The sequence below is a fragment of the Bombus impatiens genome, unplaced genomic scaffold, assembly GCF_000188095.3.
Source record: "Bombus impatiens unplaced genomic scaffold, BIMP_2.2 scf_0537, whole genome shotgun sequence".
In the NCBI taxonomy this organism is placed as follows: domain Eukaryota; kingdom Metazoa; phylum Arthropoda; class Insecta; order Hymenoptera; family Apidae; genus Bombus; species Bombus impatiens.
Window position 1 is genome coordinate 504,081 of NT_176956.1, and position 21,887 is coordinate 525,967.

The 21,887-nt window shown below is 36.9% G+C and overlaps 1 protein-coding gene across 2 annotated transcripts in view; it reads left to right on the plus strand.

Annotated features, from left to right (window-relative positions):
• The window catches only part of LOC100748495 (protein O-mannosyl-transferase TMTC1), a 211,397-nt gene extending 195,837 nt beyond the window's left edge, over positions 1–15,560 (plus strand). For both annotated transcript variants that reach the window (XM_033321941.1, XM_033321942.1), the window contains exon 7: positions 15,311–15,560. In XM_033321941.1, coding sequence (XP_033177832.1) covers positions 15,311–15,545 — 235 coding nt within the window. In that variant the 3' untranslated portion in view covers positions 15,546–15,560. The remainder of the gene's footprint in view (positions 1–15,310) is intronic.
• The last annotated feature ends 6,327 nt before the right edge of the window (positions 15,561–21,887 follow it).

Genomic DNA, 21,887 nt, shown 5'->3' on the forward strand with positions numbered 1-21,887 from the left:
TAGCTGGAACGGAATCGATCAATTTTGTAAGATTTGTGTATCAAAGTCGATAATTCGTGTGATGTTTTACGCTAAAGTATTTGGCGAATTTTTAAATACTCTCGCGTCTGCTTAATGTCGTGAAAATATATTGGCAATTACGAGATTTGGTGATGGAGTTACGAGAAAGATCAGCTTCTAGAAGACTTTCTTATTTATAAAAATATATCAGTCTAACGATACAGTGGTTCCCAATTTTTAGGACGATTGCTAGATATCTATAAATTTTCTGAAGTCATTGAGACTTATTGATTGACACATAGGATTCTAATATGTAGCCTAATTTATGATTTTATCATACCTAAATGATAGGACAACTTAACATTACGAGACGTAGTCTGGAGCAAACGATACAGTCAGGATACGTACGCTTAATTCCGTGCGACGATGCAATACATCTCTCATCGGTTTACCGGTAGTCAGGCGAGACGGAAGTGTATCGTGGTCGGCGAAGCGGACACATCCGGTCCGCAAGATTAATTGCCAATAAACCTCCATTACAGGGGCCTCTTCCCGTACTGTCACTCTTCTCGTCCTACATCGTCGGCCACCTACTTCCTATTTCAGATATTCCTCGCCCTGTAACCTAGCTTTTGCTCCGCGAGAATTTCGTTATGTGTTGTGCGCGATGAAACATCGTTATACCGAGGTGGTGAGGTTAAATGCAACCCTGGTTCGTTAATCGGCTGTGTTCTCGAATGGATGATATTTGTTTCTTTGGTGTTTAGTAGTATGAAACTGGTGGAGTATTTTCGTTTAACAGGTTCACTGCGGATCCAATTTTCATTACCTACGATATAATATAACAAATAATTAGACAAGATAAATAATTTAATACGATATCCGCCTGCATATCGTGTAACGTTACGTATGCACTTGATACATTCTGAAATTTGTTGTCGCAATTTTGCGATTTCTATTTCGTATGTAAACAATCGAATCTTATGCAAGCGATTAAAGTTCCGCGGTTAGCTAACAAATGTATTAAGCAAATCTTTAACATTTAAAATTCTTGTGCAAAAATTTGACGCAAAAATATTTGCAGAGTGAGAATTCCAAACGGCGTTGTTCACTATAAAAAAGAAGATACGTTGGAACAAGTATTGAAACTCGATTGGATTATGATTAAGACGAAGTTTCCTTTTTCTAATGATTGAATTGGATTTAACAACGTCATTAATAATCGCTAGTATAACATTACTATGCAGTATAGGAGAAGACGATATCGATTTTCTGTGTTTGGCATAGTTAGTCCCTGGCAAGATGACATAATGCATGGAAGATAAAAGATGTATTATAGTAACGGAGTGTAGAGAATTTAGGTAAATGTAAAATCTAAAGGCACATCGAATTAAATTAGCATATTGAAGTTCCAGTACTATAATAATAACAAAATAAAATCGTGTCCATATGAGAGGGGCTACTTTATGAAATCCTTTTTCTTTGAATTCTTTTTGTACAATAATTTCATAATCGCCCATTTCCATTTGAAACATGGAAATACATTTTCCAGCGAAGCGGATCCAGCTTCTGTGAAGTACTTGAACGTCAAATAAGCACATACAAAAATCCACGATTATGAAATTCTCTGTAAAAAAGAAAAGGAGAAATAGCGGGCCACGAATACGACGAGGTCCATTTCCTCCGCGACAAGAACAGCTTTTCCGCGATTCGAAGAAAATCTCATAAAAGAAACGGTTATTATACGAGACACTTTGTAGCTCTACTTAGCTTCTTCATTCATCTATTTCCATTCATCCGACAGAGCAAGATTATCCGGTCGAGCTTTGCAGCGCATACAGAGGAAAAATTTCGTTTATCTCTCGCAAATTTTCCACATTATTTCTTCAAAACAGTCTCCCTCTGTATCCATTGTAGCGCGAAGCACGAACTAACGAAAATATTCCACGCTTCCTTCGTTCCCCGCAAGAATTTCATTAACGTTTTTTCTCCGGTACGAATCTTCGAACGAACGAAACGCGTTCAAATTTATGCAAACTCTTTCTCGACGTAAACTTGTCCCGTCATCGTGCAGACATAAAATACGAGGCAAAAAGATCGTAACAGCGTACACTACCAACCATAAGTATTTCGACGCTCGATGCAATTTGGCCAAAAAGTGGATGTTTTGTACAAAGTAACGATCGAAGAACGTTTCTTTGCTAGTGATTCTTTAGTTCTTGCCACAATTGGGATCAAATACTCCGCTAGATTTAAACTAAGATAAGGAATACATTACACAAGTTCCATGTTTGTTTTTAACGAGTAGCTGAGAGTTCGTAAAATCTATATAGACTTTTAAAACGTAGGAATCTAGAAACAATAGTGGGCAACGAATGATTGTGTGACTTTTGTGAAATGAGCAAATAATTTGTAATTTCAATGTGAATTTTTTATTTTGCTTCAAAATTCATCTCGTATGATCGCAATAAGTTGGGTAAATCATGTCGTATATGTAGAAGAAATTTCTATAAATGTTCAAGCAGGTACGCACGGTAGTATGGATCAGTAGAATGTGTCTGACGCAACGTTGTTCCACGCGTATTCTACTTCAAGTCGCCTCACTCTGAATTCCACTTAACCAATAATGAATTTTATAATTCAATGCTAGATGACCATCCTTTTGCAATATTATTCAATCGATGTTTTATTCTTTCATTTGTTTATAAATTCTTTACAACTTGTTAATATAAAATCCATCCGTTTTATAATATTTGGAAGAGTACAGGTACTTGTGGACGATAGTGTACACGACTAATTCATCATTGAAAAACGGTTGTGAACGCTCGCGTGTCTGAAAGTGACTGAAAGAAGCACGTGATACTCCGCTCGTGATTAATCTTACTACCAGATCGCGAACACGAGTGGATGCTTAGAAATACAACGCGAGGAATCGATCATTGCATCGTCTACGTGGTCGAGACTGCTAGATCCAACGGGAAATTGCTTTCGTATGAATTCAAAGGCGTACATTGGTCGAACATCAAAGTTCCTACGTGCGAACTGTGGAAGAACGAGCGAGAAAGAGGCTCAGAACTTATCACGCGAACGTCGATTAAAGTTTTCACTTCACACCTGGTTTTACGAATTGCCCCTGCTGTGATTGATCTACACGAATGTCGGAAACGATCAACGTCCATCTTATTTCCTCACCTCGCGCACTCGCTTTTCCGATTAAGCGGTTTACATGCATCGACAAATCGACCTACTGCTTTCCATTTAGCGGTTTAGAAATGGTTTCTGAAATGGGAAAGTAGTTTTCGAATTGGATATATTTTCAAAGATAGACAGAAAAGAGAATTTTAAAGATAATATAATATTGTTGGATAATTCTGCTGTTCGAATTAATCTAATTAATACCAATATCAATTTGAATATCGATTTTCATAGAATAAGAGGTTTTCAACAACTTAAAAAATTATGAAACTGTGCAACATTAAATAGAATGTTTATAAATATGAGAATAAAGAAAATAGACTTCAGTTGAAGATTGGCTTAGTAGCTTAGATCTTCTCAAAAACAGTGATTTAAACGAAGACATTTTGTTCGAAATTTTCGATCTTTTCGTACGTAATAATCTCCTATCGAGTGTTTACTGCTGTTCAGTCAAAAACTAGTGAAACTCGCGTATCTTCAAAAATGAAACCTGCATCGGAATTTTGTTATTCTTGACGTTTGTCTTATCTTGAATCACAAGATTTCTCTAGCTTCGCGATATATCCAATTCTATGTAAAATACCTACACATACGATTTAATCCCTAAGCCGGGGTAAGTCAAATTTAAACACTTTAGAGATCTCCAGAATGTTGATGCCTGTGGTTATACATTTAGCGACGAGATTCCCACAATTTCAGGCTCCTTCTCGTGTCGAGGGCTATTTCGCATCAAGATCAACTTGTCACGGGGGTTCACTTGACAAATGTTTCCACTTAGGATCAGGATCTTGATGGCCATGAGGTTTGTCTACTGCCAAAATAGACTAGGCGTTAGGGAGCACTTAGTATTGAAGTCTCTAATGTGATCAAAGTCAAAGTAACATGCTCGTCCCATGGTAATGGATGTTTCAGATCCCACTCTTAACACGTCGATTGTCACGATGTTCATCGGTGACATACGTTTGTCAAACGTTTTAAAACAATCAGAATAAGATAGATTTCATAGACCAAAAGCTTTCCATGATATGAATGACTTATACAAGGTTGCCAGAAGAAGATATATACATGTCGGGATAATGTTGGAACTTTGAGCGTTTGACGAACCTTCACTCGAATTTGTCATTGCGGTTATAGCTGATATTTATTGGTACAAATGTGGTTATTACAAGAGGATGCAAGTAATAGCGGCGAATTCAGGTTCGATAACGAATCCACGGTCAACGGGATAACGAATTGATTGTTTCGTCAAAGACTAAGTTAGACTCTATGTCAGAGCGTGAAAAAATCACTGATCAAAACGCTACGTAAGTAGTTGCTGTCGAGGGAAATTATGATGAGGTGTGTCTAAGGGTACGAAATCATCGGATTCGTGGAGAGATGCCTTCATTCGGGAAGTGAGGGAAATTGACGTTGCTGTTAATTGGTCAATTTCCATATTGGTGGTAGAAAAGGATGCTAGCCATCCTTGAGGGAAGGTTGCATCCCTCGAGGAAACGTCGTTCGTTGAAAAAATTGATCTTCCCGTAGTTGGGACAAAGACTGTTTGTCTGTTTGAGAGACTTTAGATAACTAAATCTTAATATTTATAACGACCCTCGGGCTAGCTGATCATGTACTGTGGAGACGCGTCGACATCTGGTAACCATCATACCCGAAGAATAGGATCTGCGTGTGGCGAGCCACGGGACAGAGACCGTTGGAATGTTTACTTCCGCGTGCCGCTACAAATATTTCTTTTAAGGAGGGCTATAGAATTACTCCATACCTCTGCCAGACAAAGCGTTCATCCCGTGACCGCGGCTACATTCGGCGACTAGTTGTCGCCTCGAGCCCAAGCTTACTATTACAAATATTGAACAAATGCAATCGGATTGACTAAAGAATCTAGATTATAATTTTAAGGATTTTTCCTAAAGTTCCAAAGGGGAGGCTCTGGTGTCCTTTCATATCCGACATATATATATATATATTACATCATATGACATTTATTGAGCTACATATATTTAGCGATATGCTCGAGTCTCTTCTGGTTACATGATTAAAGGATTAACTCGACATGTTGTCTAAACTGCACCAGTTGCTTAGACGATGAAGTAAGTCATGAGATTCAAGACTCATAAAAACACTAGGACATTTAACAAAAACAGAACAGACAAGACGTCGTTTATTCAACACGCAGGTAAAGATTTGTCGAAATTTGTCTCGTGCTACTCTATGAAAAGGTCGACTCGTCTTTTACGATTAACAGGCCAAGTATTTCCGATATCTTGTCAACCAATATTCTTTACTCCTCCATTTGTTAGTCACAGAGTCTCGCTAGAATTACCCAGACGTTGAATACATAAAGTGGGATATGAAACTTAAGAATGACACAACTGGCTGAATGCTAATACTTCGTAATAACGGTGCATAACGTACGGTTATTACGTTGCAGAATAGCTATGCACATTGTTCAAATTTCGCTACTATAAAACTCGAAGCGCGCACGCTCATAATACGCGTACGTGTCAGGAATATCTTTCTGCTTTGCTTGCCGATTTGTATTCCAATTTCAAACGAATCCAGCGAAAAGCTACCTGTTAGAGCCTTCCAGCTTCCCACGGAACCGTACTCTTATTCCCTCAATGGTAATCGAGTTTAACGATGGAAAGATAGGAAGGAAACATACGGGACTCGTAGCTGCGAGTTCTTTGAAAAGGAATGTCTCGTATGCCTGGAACTATAAAACGCGACTGATAAGTAAAAATTAAAACTCGTGTACGGGTTATGACCATATTCCTCCGTTTGTTTCTTTTTTAGCCAAATATTGAGTTTGTATGCAGTATTACGCATCGCGCGTCCTAATGGCGAAACTTTCCCAAGCTCTTACAATTAGTAGCCTCGTCTTCGCGTGCAATGCTCGAAGCATAAAGTGGATACAATTTCGTCCTGGGAAGCTGCAGTTATCGTAACAATTTCAACGCGTCGTGGAACTACGAAAGTTTCGTTTTACCGGTTCGTTTCAATTTTTAATACAGCAAAATCATTCGTACGATTGCTACGTTTCTGTGTGTTTCTTTTCAAATTGAGAAACAACGTATCGAAAAAATGGAGCGAGGAACTGGCTCAAATTTTAATCTGCGCACGCTTAGTCAACGTTGTACGAATAGAAATCATATAAAAAGGTTCGCGTACTTTTACCCTCGCCTCTAAAGGTGGAACAGAGATCTTTTTTCTTACTCGATCCAAGATATTTACAATCTGTTTTACATTTCAATTCCCAATCCTATTCTGAACTGTGTACGTTAAAACTTTATCGCACGTTTCCGCGTTAAATCAAAGCTATACAACTCTGTCAACGCGCCAGAGTTTCAAAATTAAACAAAACTGTACTTTTAATTTTATTTAATATTTTAACGACGCGGTAGTGCTTTGAAAGGAATTTTCTAATTGACGCACGAACTGCGAGTACGTTCATATAATTGAACCTAGATATTCGAATTATTACAAAAGAATTTCATTTTTTCCTCTACGCCAGGATAGACTTTATCAAATTAAATCTTCACCGGTCCCGTAATTCATGTTCCAAGTAAATTAAATCCTGCGAACGCGTGTCGCGTGTCTCCTGTATGTGTCTGATTATTTCTTTTTCTTTGTTCCTTATTTTTACTATCGCACGTTGAATATTTACTCTAATGTGCAGTCACACCCCTGCCAAGGTATAAAAATTTAAATTACGGGTTCATTTAATTCCAGAACCTACGATTGCTTTGAAGCGTCTCTGCCGCTAAGCAATTTTCCCAAGAATTTTTGACGTTTTTATCGAATTTATTTAAAAAAGTGGAATGTTTAAGAAATATGCGATATTTAATAACGTCTTCGAGCTGAAAATTACTATTATGCGTATTATGGGTTTGTAACGCTATGAATTATACTAAAAGATCAGGAAATTTATGAAATATAAACACAAAGTATTTCGCAAACTCAAGGAAGTCCATTATTCGATTATGTGATTCAGACGATCGATCGATTAATTCTAATTCAATCAACTCGGAAAATAAATACTTTGGAATACATTAAAGAACAACAACTTTATATTTCGCAGACTAAAAGCCCTTCTTAATAAACTAAAATCTTTTACACTCGTCTCTTATTGAACATCTTTTTTATCGCAAGAAATCAAGAGCTGCAGGTTTAATAAATCAATTTCCTCGCTCATGCGTTGCAAGAGCGCACGTTGCCACTGTTCGTTCGGCGTTTTCCCTACGCGTTTGATTCATGCATAGCGCGAAACGAGCGCAACAATATGCATCCGTTCCAAATAACGAGTAAAAGCCTATAAATCCCTGAGTATTCGCGGTGGGTTCGCTGCAATATCCGGCAGGTATATAGGTTTTCGCAAAAATCACGGCCAGCCCGCTTTCTCTGAATGCATGTAAACGTGCACGTCAGTTAGGAATTGTAAAATGGTGTCCGTCACCCCACGTTTCCAAGAAAATCCAGCTCGTTCACGTGATGGTACACGCCGGCCAGCTTGATATATATCCCGAATTATTATTTTGACGTTTCGGGTCAGCCTTTCTTCCTGCATCTTGAGTGTACGTTTCTTAAGCCGTCCGGGTACCATTAATCATGTCAACGAAATAAAAGTGTAGCCTGGGTGCTGAGAAAAATGATACGTCGGAAAAGAGATCGCCTGCCTCCGAGTGGAATACATTATTGTCATTGTTTTTCGCGACCCTTTCGCTCGACTCTGCTTTTTTATTGCCAGCCGGAGACATTAATTAGCATGCTGGTGACACGTGAGCGCGCAGATTACGCGTACGGTATCGAGGATTAAGGAATGCTAATAGCGAAATGAGAGTAAAACGTTTCATTTGAATGGATCGGTGGAAATGCTGTTGCCGGTCATTGAATTAAGAGACATGGAATCCTTGACGTTCTTCAGTTTCCATTTTATTAATAAACATGAAACGAAATAAGGACGTTGGCCCCTTAGTACTAAAAATAAAATAAAAATGGTATAATATTATATATAATATAATAAGAATTAACATTAAGGTAGTTATTGTACAAAAAATTTACAGACACGAATAATGAGCATAAAAATCAAATTGACTTGGATAACGAATGTTTAATTATTCCAAACAGCAAACGCATAAAGGGATGTAGAAATACTAAAAATAAATCTATTAAAAATTGTGTACATTTAGGAATTCTTAGGTTATTTCTGAACATCTCGTTCTTTAAATATAGTTTATTTTAATTCATTTAAATTGATGAATGAATTGGAGGATGTTGTATATATAATGTGTATAAAGAATTTTAGAAAAAAGCCGCTAGAGGAATGAAACTTTCCGTTGTAGAAATTTCCTACGTGTAAAATTTAATTAAGTGGTTAGTGGACGATAATCTTTTTTCAGTTTCCTTCAATTCGTTGTGTCAATACCACGTTACGTCAATGTCGAAATTTCAAGGAATATTAATTGCCAAATGAAACGTTCCTTGATAGTATCGTTGGAGAAGAATGTTTAAATGGAATTCTTCCATATTAAAACGCTTCCTGAGGAGTAATATACTTTATGAAGCTTACGTATCTTATTCGTTCTTTATCAAGTAAATTCGGCAATACGTCGATCGATAAGACAATATCGGTTTCATTGTTTACACACAAGATCGGAATTAAACTTTCAGGCGTTTGTAAAACAAAAATAATTTTTTGTTAAGGAAAAATAAATAATTTACTTTATTCACACACAACAGCTATACATAATATTGCACTCTGAAGACCTCGATATCCTTCTTACACGCACGCTTGTTGTCAACAGACCATTCTAGATTCTTCTAACAGCTACCAACAGTCTTTTCTCTCAACTGAGACCTGGACGTCTTCCGACGCTTACACACACATTTACATGTACGGTGTAAATGTATCATCTACCTAACTTTTTTGTCATTGGTTAACACCAAAAAAACGAAGTTAAAATTGCTGACTCGAATGAAGTGAGGCAAAGTGAAGGGAAAATGAGTTTGAATGCTCCAAATCGTCGTAGATAATTTTTTAAGAACATCGCATTAAAATGCCAGATTGGTATAATAAGATGTCGAAAAATGTTATAATAATCTTCAGTTCGATAGATTCACATTTATCATCAAACCTACTCCCACTCCGATTTGTAGCACCCCCGATGCAAAAATCGCTTCGTCAGAAGATTTATTTATCCCTTCGCGTTACTGCCGAAAATAATTGCAACAGGAGCTGTTCATATTATTTCGCCAATAATGTCAGTAAATTGAAGCAATACGTTGTTAGCGATGAAAAGAAGAAAGGAATACGATCATTGAAGGTAAAAGTAAAAAAACAATAGAAACACAAATATAGTTACACGATAATATTTTGGAGCTCATTTACAGGACATAATCTGTGAAAGATACAATCGATAACTATCTTTTTTATATTAATAATTGAAAAACTGCTCAGTTCTAGTTACATGATTATCGTAGTACGAGCTAAATATTTAATACCTCGGAAATAGCAACCATTTTCTTTCGTATTATAAATTTTGATTGTTTCATTCTTATACCACGTGTCATTTAATTAATTTATATTCAATCCGCTTTCACAAAGGAAACACATGGCAATTTCGAATGTAAAATAAAATTTTTTGACGGTAGGAAACGTTCTGGCAGGGTATATAAAGATTTTAGATCTTTTATATCCAGGAGCATCGTGCACGAAGCGTTCTCCATATCGGAGAGCCTTTAAATATTAATCTTCCCTGGAAGAAGAGAGAGAATATAATCTGGCTGTATTTTTCTCTGGTGTGCACGATGTTTGCACCAAAAATTCTTTTCCACCGGTACGCGGAGCGAACTTAACCAGGGTAAACAGTTGTTGTGTTCCTTCTAAATCCTTGCGCGTCCCGCTGCTCTACGTGTATTCTACTCCTGCGCTATTGTAGGTAATATATGGCGGTGCGGTTTGGCATGAGGTCGAGAACGTAATATTTGAAGAACAGACGCAATGTTAAAGCGTTAGGACGGAACTCGTGTTTAATACCAGATATTACCACGAAATGGCGTCCACGTAAGACTGCCAGAGATTTAATGAAAAGGAAGTGCCATTTGTTAAGGACATTTACATAGATATCCTGCAGATAGAAGTTTGTAATTACTTTCGAAGTGGTGAATTTAGTGCTCCTCGTGGTTTGATACATTTACGTAATCTTACGTACGTCGTATTGCGAATGTTCGCTTAATTTTTAGTATCCGGAAATGGGAATAGGAAAATTATCAGGGTAAATGTTAATTGATCTTCTGTTTCTTTTGTATTTACGCCAAACGCTACAATTATTCTCGTAATTGGCGGATGATGGTATAATTGTTATTGGTTTTTATGGAGAGACGTATATTAATGTCCAAGGAAATATTTATCAAGTCGATGAAAATAATATTATTTGATTTGAAAGGAGAATGTAAAATTATTTTACTTTCTACAGGCTTATAAAATCGATAATGTGAGATTACAATGATTAGGTATAAGTAAGTAAAATTATTTGAAAAAATAGACGAATAAGAGAATTTAGCTTGGTGACCGATGAAAAGGCTTGATACTTCTAGTACTTTTATGCAATACAAGTTTCATAATTAAAATTTCAAGACACTTGTTTCATCGATGAGACGCGAAAGATATTTCAACGAGTAATTCTTAACGATTGAAATACTGAAATGTTACATGGAAGTTCCTTAATTACGAAACTTACCGCGAAACAACAGAATTACAACGGTCTAGTTTATTTCTTCCATGACAAGAACAGTTCCTCTACGACGTCGGAGTAAATCTTATAAAAGAGCTGTCCGCTCCACCGGACTTCACGTAGTTAATTTCAGCTGTATCCATCTATCTTCATCTGGAAAACGAGAACGATTGAACTCGTCTTGCGTTTCAACATCGTTCACTTAACGCTAGATAAAGAATACCGTTCCGCAAGAAGTTTCTTCTTTAATCGGACGTAACAAAAGGACAACCAATGTTTATTGTATATCCTTAAAGCTCGCCCTAAATTGTAAAGACGAACGAGGGATAAAATACGCTGTACGAAAGAGATAGTTTAATAAAATGTAGCAGATAAAAATTGGCGTTGGTCAACGTCCCATTCATCGCTGCGCAAACTGGCTAAGGACAATGGGGAGACTATAAGGTACAAAGCACCTTCACGACGGTGGCAATTCAGAACATTACAAACAATTCTGAATCGACAATGTCTGTGTCTTTGTAACCTTCGAAACGATGTATTATGTGTAATTACTGTCATGATTTCGTATGATGCAGGATATAGGTGATCCATTAAATTAACCAGTGACATAACTTCAATGATAAAAGTGGAAACGTGTGGCAGTATTTTACTTGTAGCTTGCCACCGAAGCAAGATCAAAGTCAAAGTATTAGCTATAACATAGACAATTAAAAATCAAGATGTTCCGCGTCTGAAACTGCCATCTTGAAAGGGCAAACACAAGATACAGTGTAGCGGGCCAAGTTCGGATCAGTTTACCGTGACGGAAGCCAAGTCGGAAGGTCATCTTTACTCGGCGGGAAGTCGAGTATACCGCAATGCAGTTCAGGACACTGTATATCCCGTGTACCATGTACCGTGGTCTCATATCCTTCGTCTGTTTCTGTGCACATAATGCTACTAGCATCCGATCTACCTACAAAACTCCTAGCGACTTGAGACAGCGGTTGACCGACGCGAAGAGCAACTTCTAGTTGGATGGCTGGTCAACATCTTTTGTGGAAAAGCAACATGCATAAACATCAAATTGATTACGGATAGATAATTGTTCTCGTTTGTCTGCAGCATGGAAAGCGTCGATTCCTTTGTTCTAAGTTCGTCTATCGTATAGAGTGTGTATAAGAGTAAAAAGTAAAAACAGGGAACAAAATAATATTTTATTATAACGTTATTGTTAGCTGCGAATTAAACTTATCATCTACGGTTGGAACCGTAGGTTGAAATCTCTATAGAATTTTAGTTCCATTTCGTAATGAAGAATAATGTTTCTAGAACGTTCCTTTACGCGTGTTTCCTCCTCATAAATTTTCCGCCTTCAACGAAACAAGATTTATAATGCAACCTGCGTAACACCTTCAACCCTATGTACTTATTTGACGTTAAGCTAAAAGTTTCGTAACTAAAAATCAAAAACTAATAGGGAAACTTATGAAACTCCAGTTTGATGAAATATCTTCTGGCGATAAGAACCTATACTGTGTACTTTTAAAGTTGTTCGCTGCTCCCGTTTTATACATATGCCGCAAATGCGGAAAAAGAAAGAAACATCTTGATATCGCTATGATTATTAACACTAAATTAGCACGGTTGCAACACGGCATGGTATAATTAATTTAATAAATATTTCATTTAACAAAAATGACATGCGACACGTTTCGTACATTTCATTACAAAGACAACGTGAAACGCTCGCTTGTAGAGAGTTAATAATCCAAAGTAAGGCTCTTTTAAAACAAATCCGACGACGTTCTATTGTTGAACCAACGTGCATACGTGTGTGATGAAAGCGGGAAATGTTGTACACTGCTCTTTCGGGATACGCGGGCAGATAACTAGGAAAGGAGCAATGCCAATTAGCACCCGTTATATTTATATTTTCTTTCGCTGTTCCTCCTGCTCTTTCTTTCCCTCCACCCCCTCTCTCTCTCTCTCTCTCCTCACTCGTCTCCCGAGTTGTTCGTTAATGCGAATAATCATATTTCTCAGAACTTAGGTACAATGTACTGTGTGATAAACCCAAATATAATGTACACATTACCTGAATATAATGTGCGACATTATTAAATACAGAAAATGAGCGTAACATACGTGAAACTCATTATCTAAACATGTTGTATGTAAATGGGGACATGTTGAGTGGAATAATGTTCAGCGGCATACACCACTTTAGAAATAACCTAGCCGAACCTAAATCAGACTTGATATTACGTTGAGTGAAATTATGTTTTGAAGTTGCTTACAAATTGTTGTTCTAAATTATACATTTCTGTGTTTCGTTTCCTGATAATTTTACTATATTAAGTAAAATTTGAAAAGAAGCAGTAATTATCTACTTAGATGGTATCAACTGGGCATTTTTCTATATCAATCAGAGAACTGTTTTCGCATATTAAAGAGCATTCTAACATAGGAAAATTTTAAGCTGTCCTATAGAACACGTAGGGATTTCAAATTTTTAGTTGATAATGTAAATCCTTCGAAACGGAAAATTCTACGCTAAAATAATTTTTACTTCAACCATTCTCTCAAAACTTTCTTCAAGCGATTCCCTTTAACGTCCCATCGTACATTCCTTTTCGTCTAGTTCAAACACACACCTCAAAATGAAAGCCATCGACCCTCGTTTCATATATGTATACTCTACAACAACTCATTACCGATTTTCATAGTACCTTGGCATAGTAACGGCGATTAAAGATCAAAGAAAGAAAAAATTAACGACCGTAGGAACGGGCAGGAATAATTTAGTGACGCGTGGTGGTTGTCGCGTATCGCGTGCTTTGGCTCGTACACGCTAAACAATAGACTTGCCGAGTAAGCCGTTCGTAGGCGCGACGATACACCGGGGCTATCCTCCTCGAAGATGGCTGAGATGCTTGCGACGGGACGCTCGACCATTATATCGGTGATTATATCGGTGGATGCTGATAGCGGAGAAAATGGAAGCTCCGCGTCAGCATTCGAGGCCAGACTCTTCAACGGCGTTGTAGTTCGACCTCTTCAACGTCGCTGCCAGTCGAACAATACCAGCTGTGAGTATTCGGAATTTGCGCGAAGTATCGTCGACCAATTTACTCCGAGAAGAAAAGATGAAAAATAAAGAGGAAGGAAAAGTTGTTGGCGACAGCAATGTCTTATACAATGAGTCAGGAAAGTATTTGAAGATTTATCATAGAAAACTTTTGCGAATATATTGTGCGTATACGCGAAAGTTTCCTGTAGAAGAGGAAAAAGATGATTTGTAGTTGTAGAAAGTTATACAAAGGGACGATTAAATTGAGCAAGTACCGATGGTAATCGCTTAAGTGGAATGATAAGATTGCGAACTGTGGGTACTTAATGCATTTATGCGTCGAGGATGCTTTGAATATTGGTTAAAATCGATTCAGCTTTGCGCGCTGTGTTTCAGAGAGCTTAAAGGTAGAGTATGCGTAACTTGGTTAATGAGACGAGAGCTCTGTTCTTTATATAGGTTAAGTGGGTTAAATTTTCTGAAGCTATTAGGAAATAAAATTCATATTTCCTGTTTTTGATGTTCATCCGTAGCTAATAAAACGAAATAATAAAGCTAATTTGATAACTTTAGGAAATCGGTAAAATTGAAATCAACGATAAGAGTAGTAGAATTTCATCTGTACGAACCTGTCACAGGGCAAACAATGTATTTAACTGTGATTTTTGTTCGTGCAATAAGCGTCAGCTGGTCGAAATTCATCTAACCGAACACTGACTAAAATTTTTTCCAAATAAATGGAGTTCATACGTACCCAGCTATGCCGCAGTGTAAAATAAAAATTCCTTAACGAAAGAATTATCACTGTTTGAAATTTTCAATTACGCAGGAGTACTTTAATTTAATTGCAGGGAGTTGGATCGCGCAAATGTGGAAACACCTTTTTCACTCGCTCCGCTTAAAACTATAATTTAATCCATTATAAAACTTTCAGCAAGATAAGATATGCATTAATTTCGTAATTGCATTTATGCAAGGAAAAAAAAGGGACCATGCAAAATGTGGTATTTAATGCATTCCCGAGAGGCCTGAAGTTGACACGTCCGACCAAGCACTCTGGCGACGCGTGATTGACGTTTTCGGATAGTAATAAGCCGTACGTGCCAGTAGCATGGCGGCCACGCATGAGTCGTCGTAGCGAAATGCGATTATTTCGCGAATTTCTCGCAAAATCAGTTTTTCGCGCGAAATATCAACGTTGCATTTTTGCTACTTTTTTTTCTCACCTTTGCTCAATTTTTTTTTTTTCGTTCTTTCGTTTACATCGATTTCGAGGAGATATATCGACATCGTTAAAGAGAGAACCATTCGTTCTTTTTGATTCCAGATTATTGACATTCTGCTATCTGGCGGCTCTGAATTGCTGGTTACTACTGTGCCCAGCAATGCTGTCTCACGACTGGCAGATGGGATCTGTTCCTTTGGTCGCCTCATTGGCGGATACCAGAAACCTGGCCACCTGTCTATTCTTCGGTGGTTGCTTGATCCTAACTTACAAAGCCTTCACAGATTTCGAGGTAAGCGCGCGAATGACGAATGAAATTTGGCGGCGACTTGCATAAATCGAACGTAAGGTTTGACACGAGTCGAGTTATAACGAGATTGGAAATTAGTCCTTTACCGCAATCTTAGTCTAGATATTTGAAAACTGTGAATCTGTAAAACGACAAATATTCAGGCTATGCATTTTTTTACAATCATTAGGGCATAAATGCACATAACAGTATTTATCGAACTCGAAATTTCTACGACGCGTAAACTTCAAACTTTCACACGGTGTTGAACCCAATTTTTCCCGGGCTGTTTACAATGGACGCATCGTCACTGGAGCATTTCGCTACCAGCTGTCTTCCTAATACCCGTTAAAGGGCAACGTAACAAAATTACTTCGTCCTGGGCCGTGGCCGGCGATTAATAGCGCGAAATTAATAACTCTCTCTGCCTGGTTCTATGTTCACGAAACGCTACGTTACATTTTCTGGCTGTCTACGTGGTTTGCGAAAAGAACGTTAGCTAATTGAACGGACTTCGAAGTAACAGCTCCCTGTTGCCGATATTGAACACGCTACGCGCACGTAACAACAAACAAAGTTAAATGACCAGCCAGTTATTGTCCGCAAGAAGTCATTCCACCGCTAAACGCTTCGACCACGAATGCGCCAAGCAACGAACCGCAAAGTTTCGCCGTAGTCCCCGCAGGCGACCCAGCCTATGATGAAGTTGTACTTGCCTCGAGAATCATAAAGAAAGTTTCGTTGGATGGCACGAGCGGACACATACCTCTGGCGAAGGGAACCCTGTTCGCCTTTCCGTTTTCCGGATCATTCATCAGTAATGTAGCTGAGCGTTCACCACAATGACCCCTTTAAGCTTCAGCTGGCAGAGCCACTTTTCTCTAAAGAGGCCATATCTGTGTTGTTTTAACTTCGTCTTATTCTCTCTCTCTCTCTCTCTCTCTTTTTATCTTCGAATTTCTATTCTGCACCATCCACTGGCATTTGCCAAGAGAATGGCAGGTAGAAACTGGGTGTGATCAAGGCACTGCGTGACACTGTACAACGACGTTGATGGAACCGCAGGGAGAGGATGCCTTCTTCGAAGAACGAGGCTTGTTCTCTTTCGTCGTTGTCGTGATAATCTTTGTGCCTAACATCCGATTTGAAGGACGTTTCTGTAATAACGCCTCTCGGCATTGTTCTCGAGGCTGTATTGTCTGGATTCAGCGCACATCTTTGACACACTTTCGCGCCAAGACAGCGGTTGATGCTACGTGGTTGGAATACAGAGATCGTTCGAGGAACGTTGCGGGGGAGACTCTTGCTTGATCGACAAATGGATTTCCGTTGTAAAAGGTTTCAGCTTTTTGTTCTATTTATTTCTTGTGAACATTTTCGAGAAATACCCGATTTATATTTAACATGTTTTCTATTAATGTCACGCGTATAAACGATTTAAGATTAATTTAGATTCAATCTCTGTACAATATATTTGTTTCACAGTATACTCTGTACAGTATACTTGTTTTTAATTAATATAAATTCACTACGTTTTCTTTCACTTCCCAAGTGTTGAAATCAAGATTAGTTTATTATTTTTTTAGTTCGCCGCCGGATTAAGCCGGTGTTTTGTTTATGAAACATATTGTACGGTATTGGAGCTGTACCTCAATACGTTAAATACGAGCAAAATACGTACAAGCAACAATTTTATCACCGGGGATCATTAAATGTTCTATTGTTGATTTTTCCCCAGAAAAATGGGGCCAGTGATCCGATCTTCTGCTTGCAGAAGATATTAAATTATTTGAAATTCTCTTCCAGATATAAATCTCGTACGTACATAGTCGTTTCTCTGTAAAGTATGATTTACGTTCTCGGTTAATCCTTCAGAAGAAAAGACAATATTTTTACGAAATATACAAAAATATTGCGAGAATATGCAGTATATCGACACAATTTATGTTATAGAAGGAACTTTTAACAAGATGAATTCCGATTTTAAACAATGCAATGAGATATCGCAAAATTAAAAACAAACTTAACAATGTTAAATTGATTATTTTACGAAATAAAACACGCATTATGTTTAAAACACAAAAGGCAATAATCTCGATGAATTAAAAGGATTTAATTTAAATATTTTCTAAATAAAGAAACTAGTGAATTCATATGAATTGTAAAGGGAGTATCCAAATGTACAATATTATTAATAAAAAGAATATAAAAATGTAAATCAAAGAATACAGACAATTATAAATATGTGTCTAAAAACGAGTAGAGGGGAAGAGGCAGAAAGAGAGAGGTAAATTAATATTTTAATAGAAAATGTTCATATTCTTTGCTGAATCAATATGAGTATAAATCTACGATGGTTTTACGGAGATATGCAAATATGCCGGACAGTAATTTTCCCGTTTATCCCGTTGAACGCATTGAAACGGGCAACGAGCGCACACAGCTGCTGATCACGAAACTGCTGACCCGAAATTGATTCGCGCCTAACACATCTTTGAAATACGCAACGACAACTGGCCGCTGTTACCTCGCATTTACACATTTCCCGCCCTGTAATCGTTTCATCGTCTATCCTCCTTCTTTCACGGCTATTTACTCGCGTTACTCATGATAAATGGTGGTAATTTCGGTATAAAAGAGAAAAAGAAAAAAATAATATTGCAGATCGTTGCCCTCGATCGCTTAAAACGTATTTCAATGAAAGCAGATGGATAAATGTTTTACCAAGTCGAACATTTCATTGAAATTAAAACAATCTAATTGTATTTGTGATACAATTACTTTTGATTTGTGTAAAATTATTGAAATAATTTGTTGGAATATTTATAAGGAAAATAATTAATTTTGCTGACAAGACGATAATCATGTATGAAAGACAAGGAAACATTATCACATGAACATTGCGTTACACGTTACGTTGCCTTTTATACGATAAGTTCTACAAAATTGAAATTAAACGTATTAATTTCGCTTTTATAAATAGGCGTTATCGATTGGCGTACGGAAACGTTTATAGCTTTATCTGCAAAGTTAGAGATCACGTCAAATTTGTAAAACTCTCTCAGTTTCGAAACGACGCTGTCACTTATCATTCGAGTTTAATTTTCCCGAAAGAAATTTTGTTCCATTTTTTACACTGTCAGACGTATAGAAAGTCTCAGTTGCGTAAAACATGTACATGTGCGTCTATATGTACTTTTATTATAATATAATAATATAAATATTATGATGGTAGTGGCGAATTAAATAGTAATTTCATACAATTGAAGGTAATTTTTATTATTGATGTATACATATATATGTATTTACAATTCGATGTTTTGCATAATGTTTCAATTATTTAATACTTTAATTAGTTAATTAATGAGAAGTGTTCAATGGCTTACGAAATGTACCTATACTTTTCTCTGTTATGCTCCATTGATTGTATGACATCGTTAATTAACGTTAACGAGAACAAGTGCAAACTTTACATGTGACATCGATCTCTTAATATTTAAAGCATATTTCTTATATTTCTGATTCTTTGATGGAAATATATGTCTGTTGAATAAATTACTAACACTATGATAACTCACTGACAACTACCAAGCATATGAAATAACAAATATTCTAAATTGAATCGTTTGTTACGTAGTCGACGAGCCACTTTTGATTCGATTTCTGTTGAATATATTAACTATGCTATCGTAAATATTCTTTGAAATCTCGTCACTGGTTACGATGAGAGGTTCCATATTTTCTACGTGTGCGATTTTTACGGGCCCTTCAGAAGTTTGTTTCACTATATAAACATCCACTTTGTCTTCATCTGACTCCTGTAGAAGCAAAATGAAAATGTAAAATGTATTAGCTTATAATTATATTATAAATATAAAATATTTCTACTCCCTAATGAAATGTCATTTTTTGGAATATTTGTCTTGGTTTACTTGATATAAAATTTGATACCAAAAATATTATTGGAGCTAATTGGTCTTTGCCATAATATTTTTAATTTAAAGAGTGTACGTATTGTAGATTTTGTGATGTTCTGGTTCATTTATGGGTTTTCCGGTTGAAACTTTGATTTTGATATTACTACGATTTTCAGATTTTTATATATCAATCTTTTCTTTATTTTAACGATCGAAGTGGTAGTCGACGCCAGAAATTGCGCATATCAATAGCTCTATCATATTTTGCTCAAACTTGAAAAAATATTTAACGTTAGGAAAATACAATTGGTTTCAAAATGACAGAAAAATCGCGGCTAACTAATAACATAAAATTTATTTTGAAATTTCGAATAATGAAAATCATCAAGCGTATTAGCTTCTTCAACTGTGCTTACCTGAAGCATACTCGCAGATTCATAGCTTTTGCTTTTCACATTGACCACGTTTGATGGTAGCACGCCGGTCGATACATCGTACGTGCTTGAAACTTCGTCATCCCATGCATCATCTTGAAAATGTGTAAACAGGGAACTAGATCTGAGGATATCGCATAAATTGTTATTCGCATCTTCGGTATCCAAAACTTTATCTAAGATCTTATACGACGAGAACTTCACTGATGTCGCAGATTCTGCTTCATCGGAATGCGATTTAAACTTCTTCGAAGATACAGGGCTGGACGATTCGCTTTTATTCACGATTTCTGCCCATGATTTTGCCAACTTTTCCGAACTAGGTTGCAGTTCCTTTACGAATTTAGCGTCTGGAATTTCTTCGCTGTCTCGGCCGGATAATATCGTTCCAGAAACACGAGGCAAGGGGTTGTTCGATTTCGTGCTTTTTTCTTTCTTTTCGAAAGAACGATGTGCGTCTGTAGAATTTCCAATCACTGGGATATTTGAGAGCGTATTTACTCCACGCGTATTTACTTCTGGTCTTTCTTCAAAAATTGTGAATAACGAAGACTGATCGGGAAGTTCAGAAATTGGAAGTGTTTTTCCATCTTTTATAAATTGAGTAGATTCGTTTTCTACTATATTTTCACTATTCGTTATAGTTTTCAAATTATGTCGATCAATACTTTCCCTAGAAACAGTTTCAGCTGGATCTCTAAATTCGTTACGTAAATTACTGTGAACAGTACTAGATGTATACTGAGATTTGTTCGATATATCAGAGTCAGTATCTTCTTTTGTATCGTGTATCGAGTATTTTGGCATTTTCGATTCATAAGTTATTCTCAGTGGCTCAAGTACCACTAATTCTGGGTCCTGGTATTGACTGTGTAAATCATGTTCAACGTTAGATGTAAAGTAAGATTCGACCGGTATGTCAGTATCGATATTCTCTTTTGAATTGTCTTCTACACTTGATTCGTGAATAACTTTCTTCGAATCATTTAAAATTGCAGCTGAGTCCTTAGGTTTATTATGCAAACCGCTGTTAGTAGTATTCCATATGGAGTAATATTTCCCTGATAACTCAGAGTCAGCATCTTTTTTCGAATCAAAGCTCGATTTATTGTCTATATTTGATTTATAAAGTACTTTCGCTAACTCGTCACTAACGCTTATGGGTGAATCATTAGATTCGCTATGTAAATCACTGTAAGGTTCGGTTGAAATAATCGAATCAGCCTCTTCGTTCGAATCTAATTTTCTAGTTAAATCTTCTTTGAGCTTGGGCTTTGTCTCATCATATATACTTGATTTGTATATCAATTTCTTTGGGTCATTTACAACTTGGGTTAAGTCCTGCTCTTCGTTATGTAAATCATTCTTATCGACGCCAAATGCATAGCGAGGTTCGCCTGATATTCCAAAGTCAGTCTTTTCTCTTGAATCGAGTTTTGACTCATCTTGTATATTCGATTCGTAAGTCACCTTCAGTGGATCAATTACGATTAGAGTTGGTTCCCGGTACTCACTATGTAAATCATACTTATTAGCGTCTGATGTAAAATAAGATTTTACTGATATATCAGAGTAAGCATCGTCTTCCAAAGTGAATTTTGACTTATCCTTTACTTCTGACCAATAACTCACTTTCTTTGAGTCACTTGCACTTATAGCTGGGTTTTTAGATTTATTATGTGAATTACTCTTAACAGCATTGATCGTATAATGAGATCCAGCTGATGTACCAGGGTCCGTCTTTTCTTTGAATTTGAATTCCGATTCATCTTGTGCATATGATTCATAAATGACCTTCTTTGAGTTACTTACACTCGTAGTTGGATCCCTGAGTGTATCGTGCAAATCACTCGCGATAGCGTTAGATGTATAGCCAGATCCGATTGATACGCTAGAACTTAGTTCCGGTTCATCTTGTGCATATGATTCATAAATGACTTTCTTTGAGTTACTTACACTCGTAGTTGGATCCCTGAGTGTATTGTGTAAATTACTCGCGATAGCGTTAGATGTATAGCCAGATCCGATTGATACGCTAG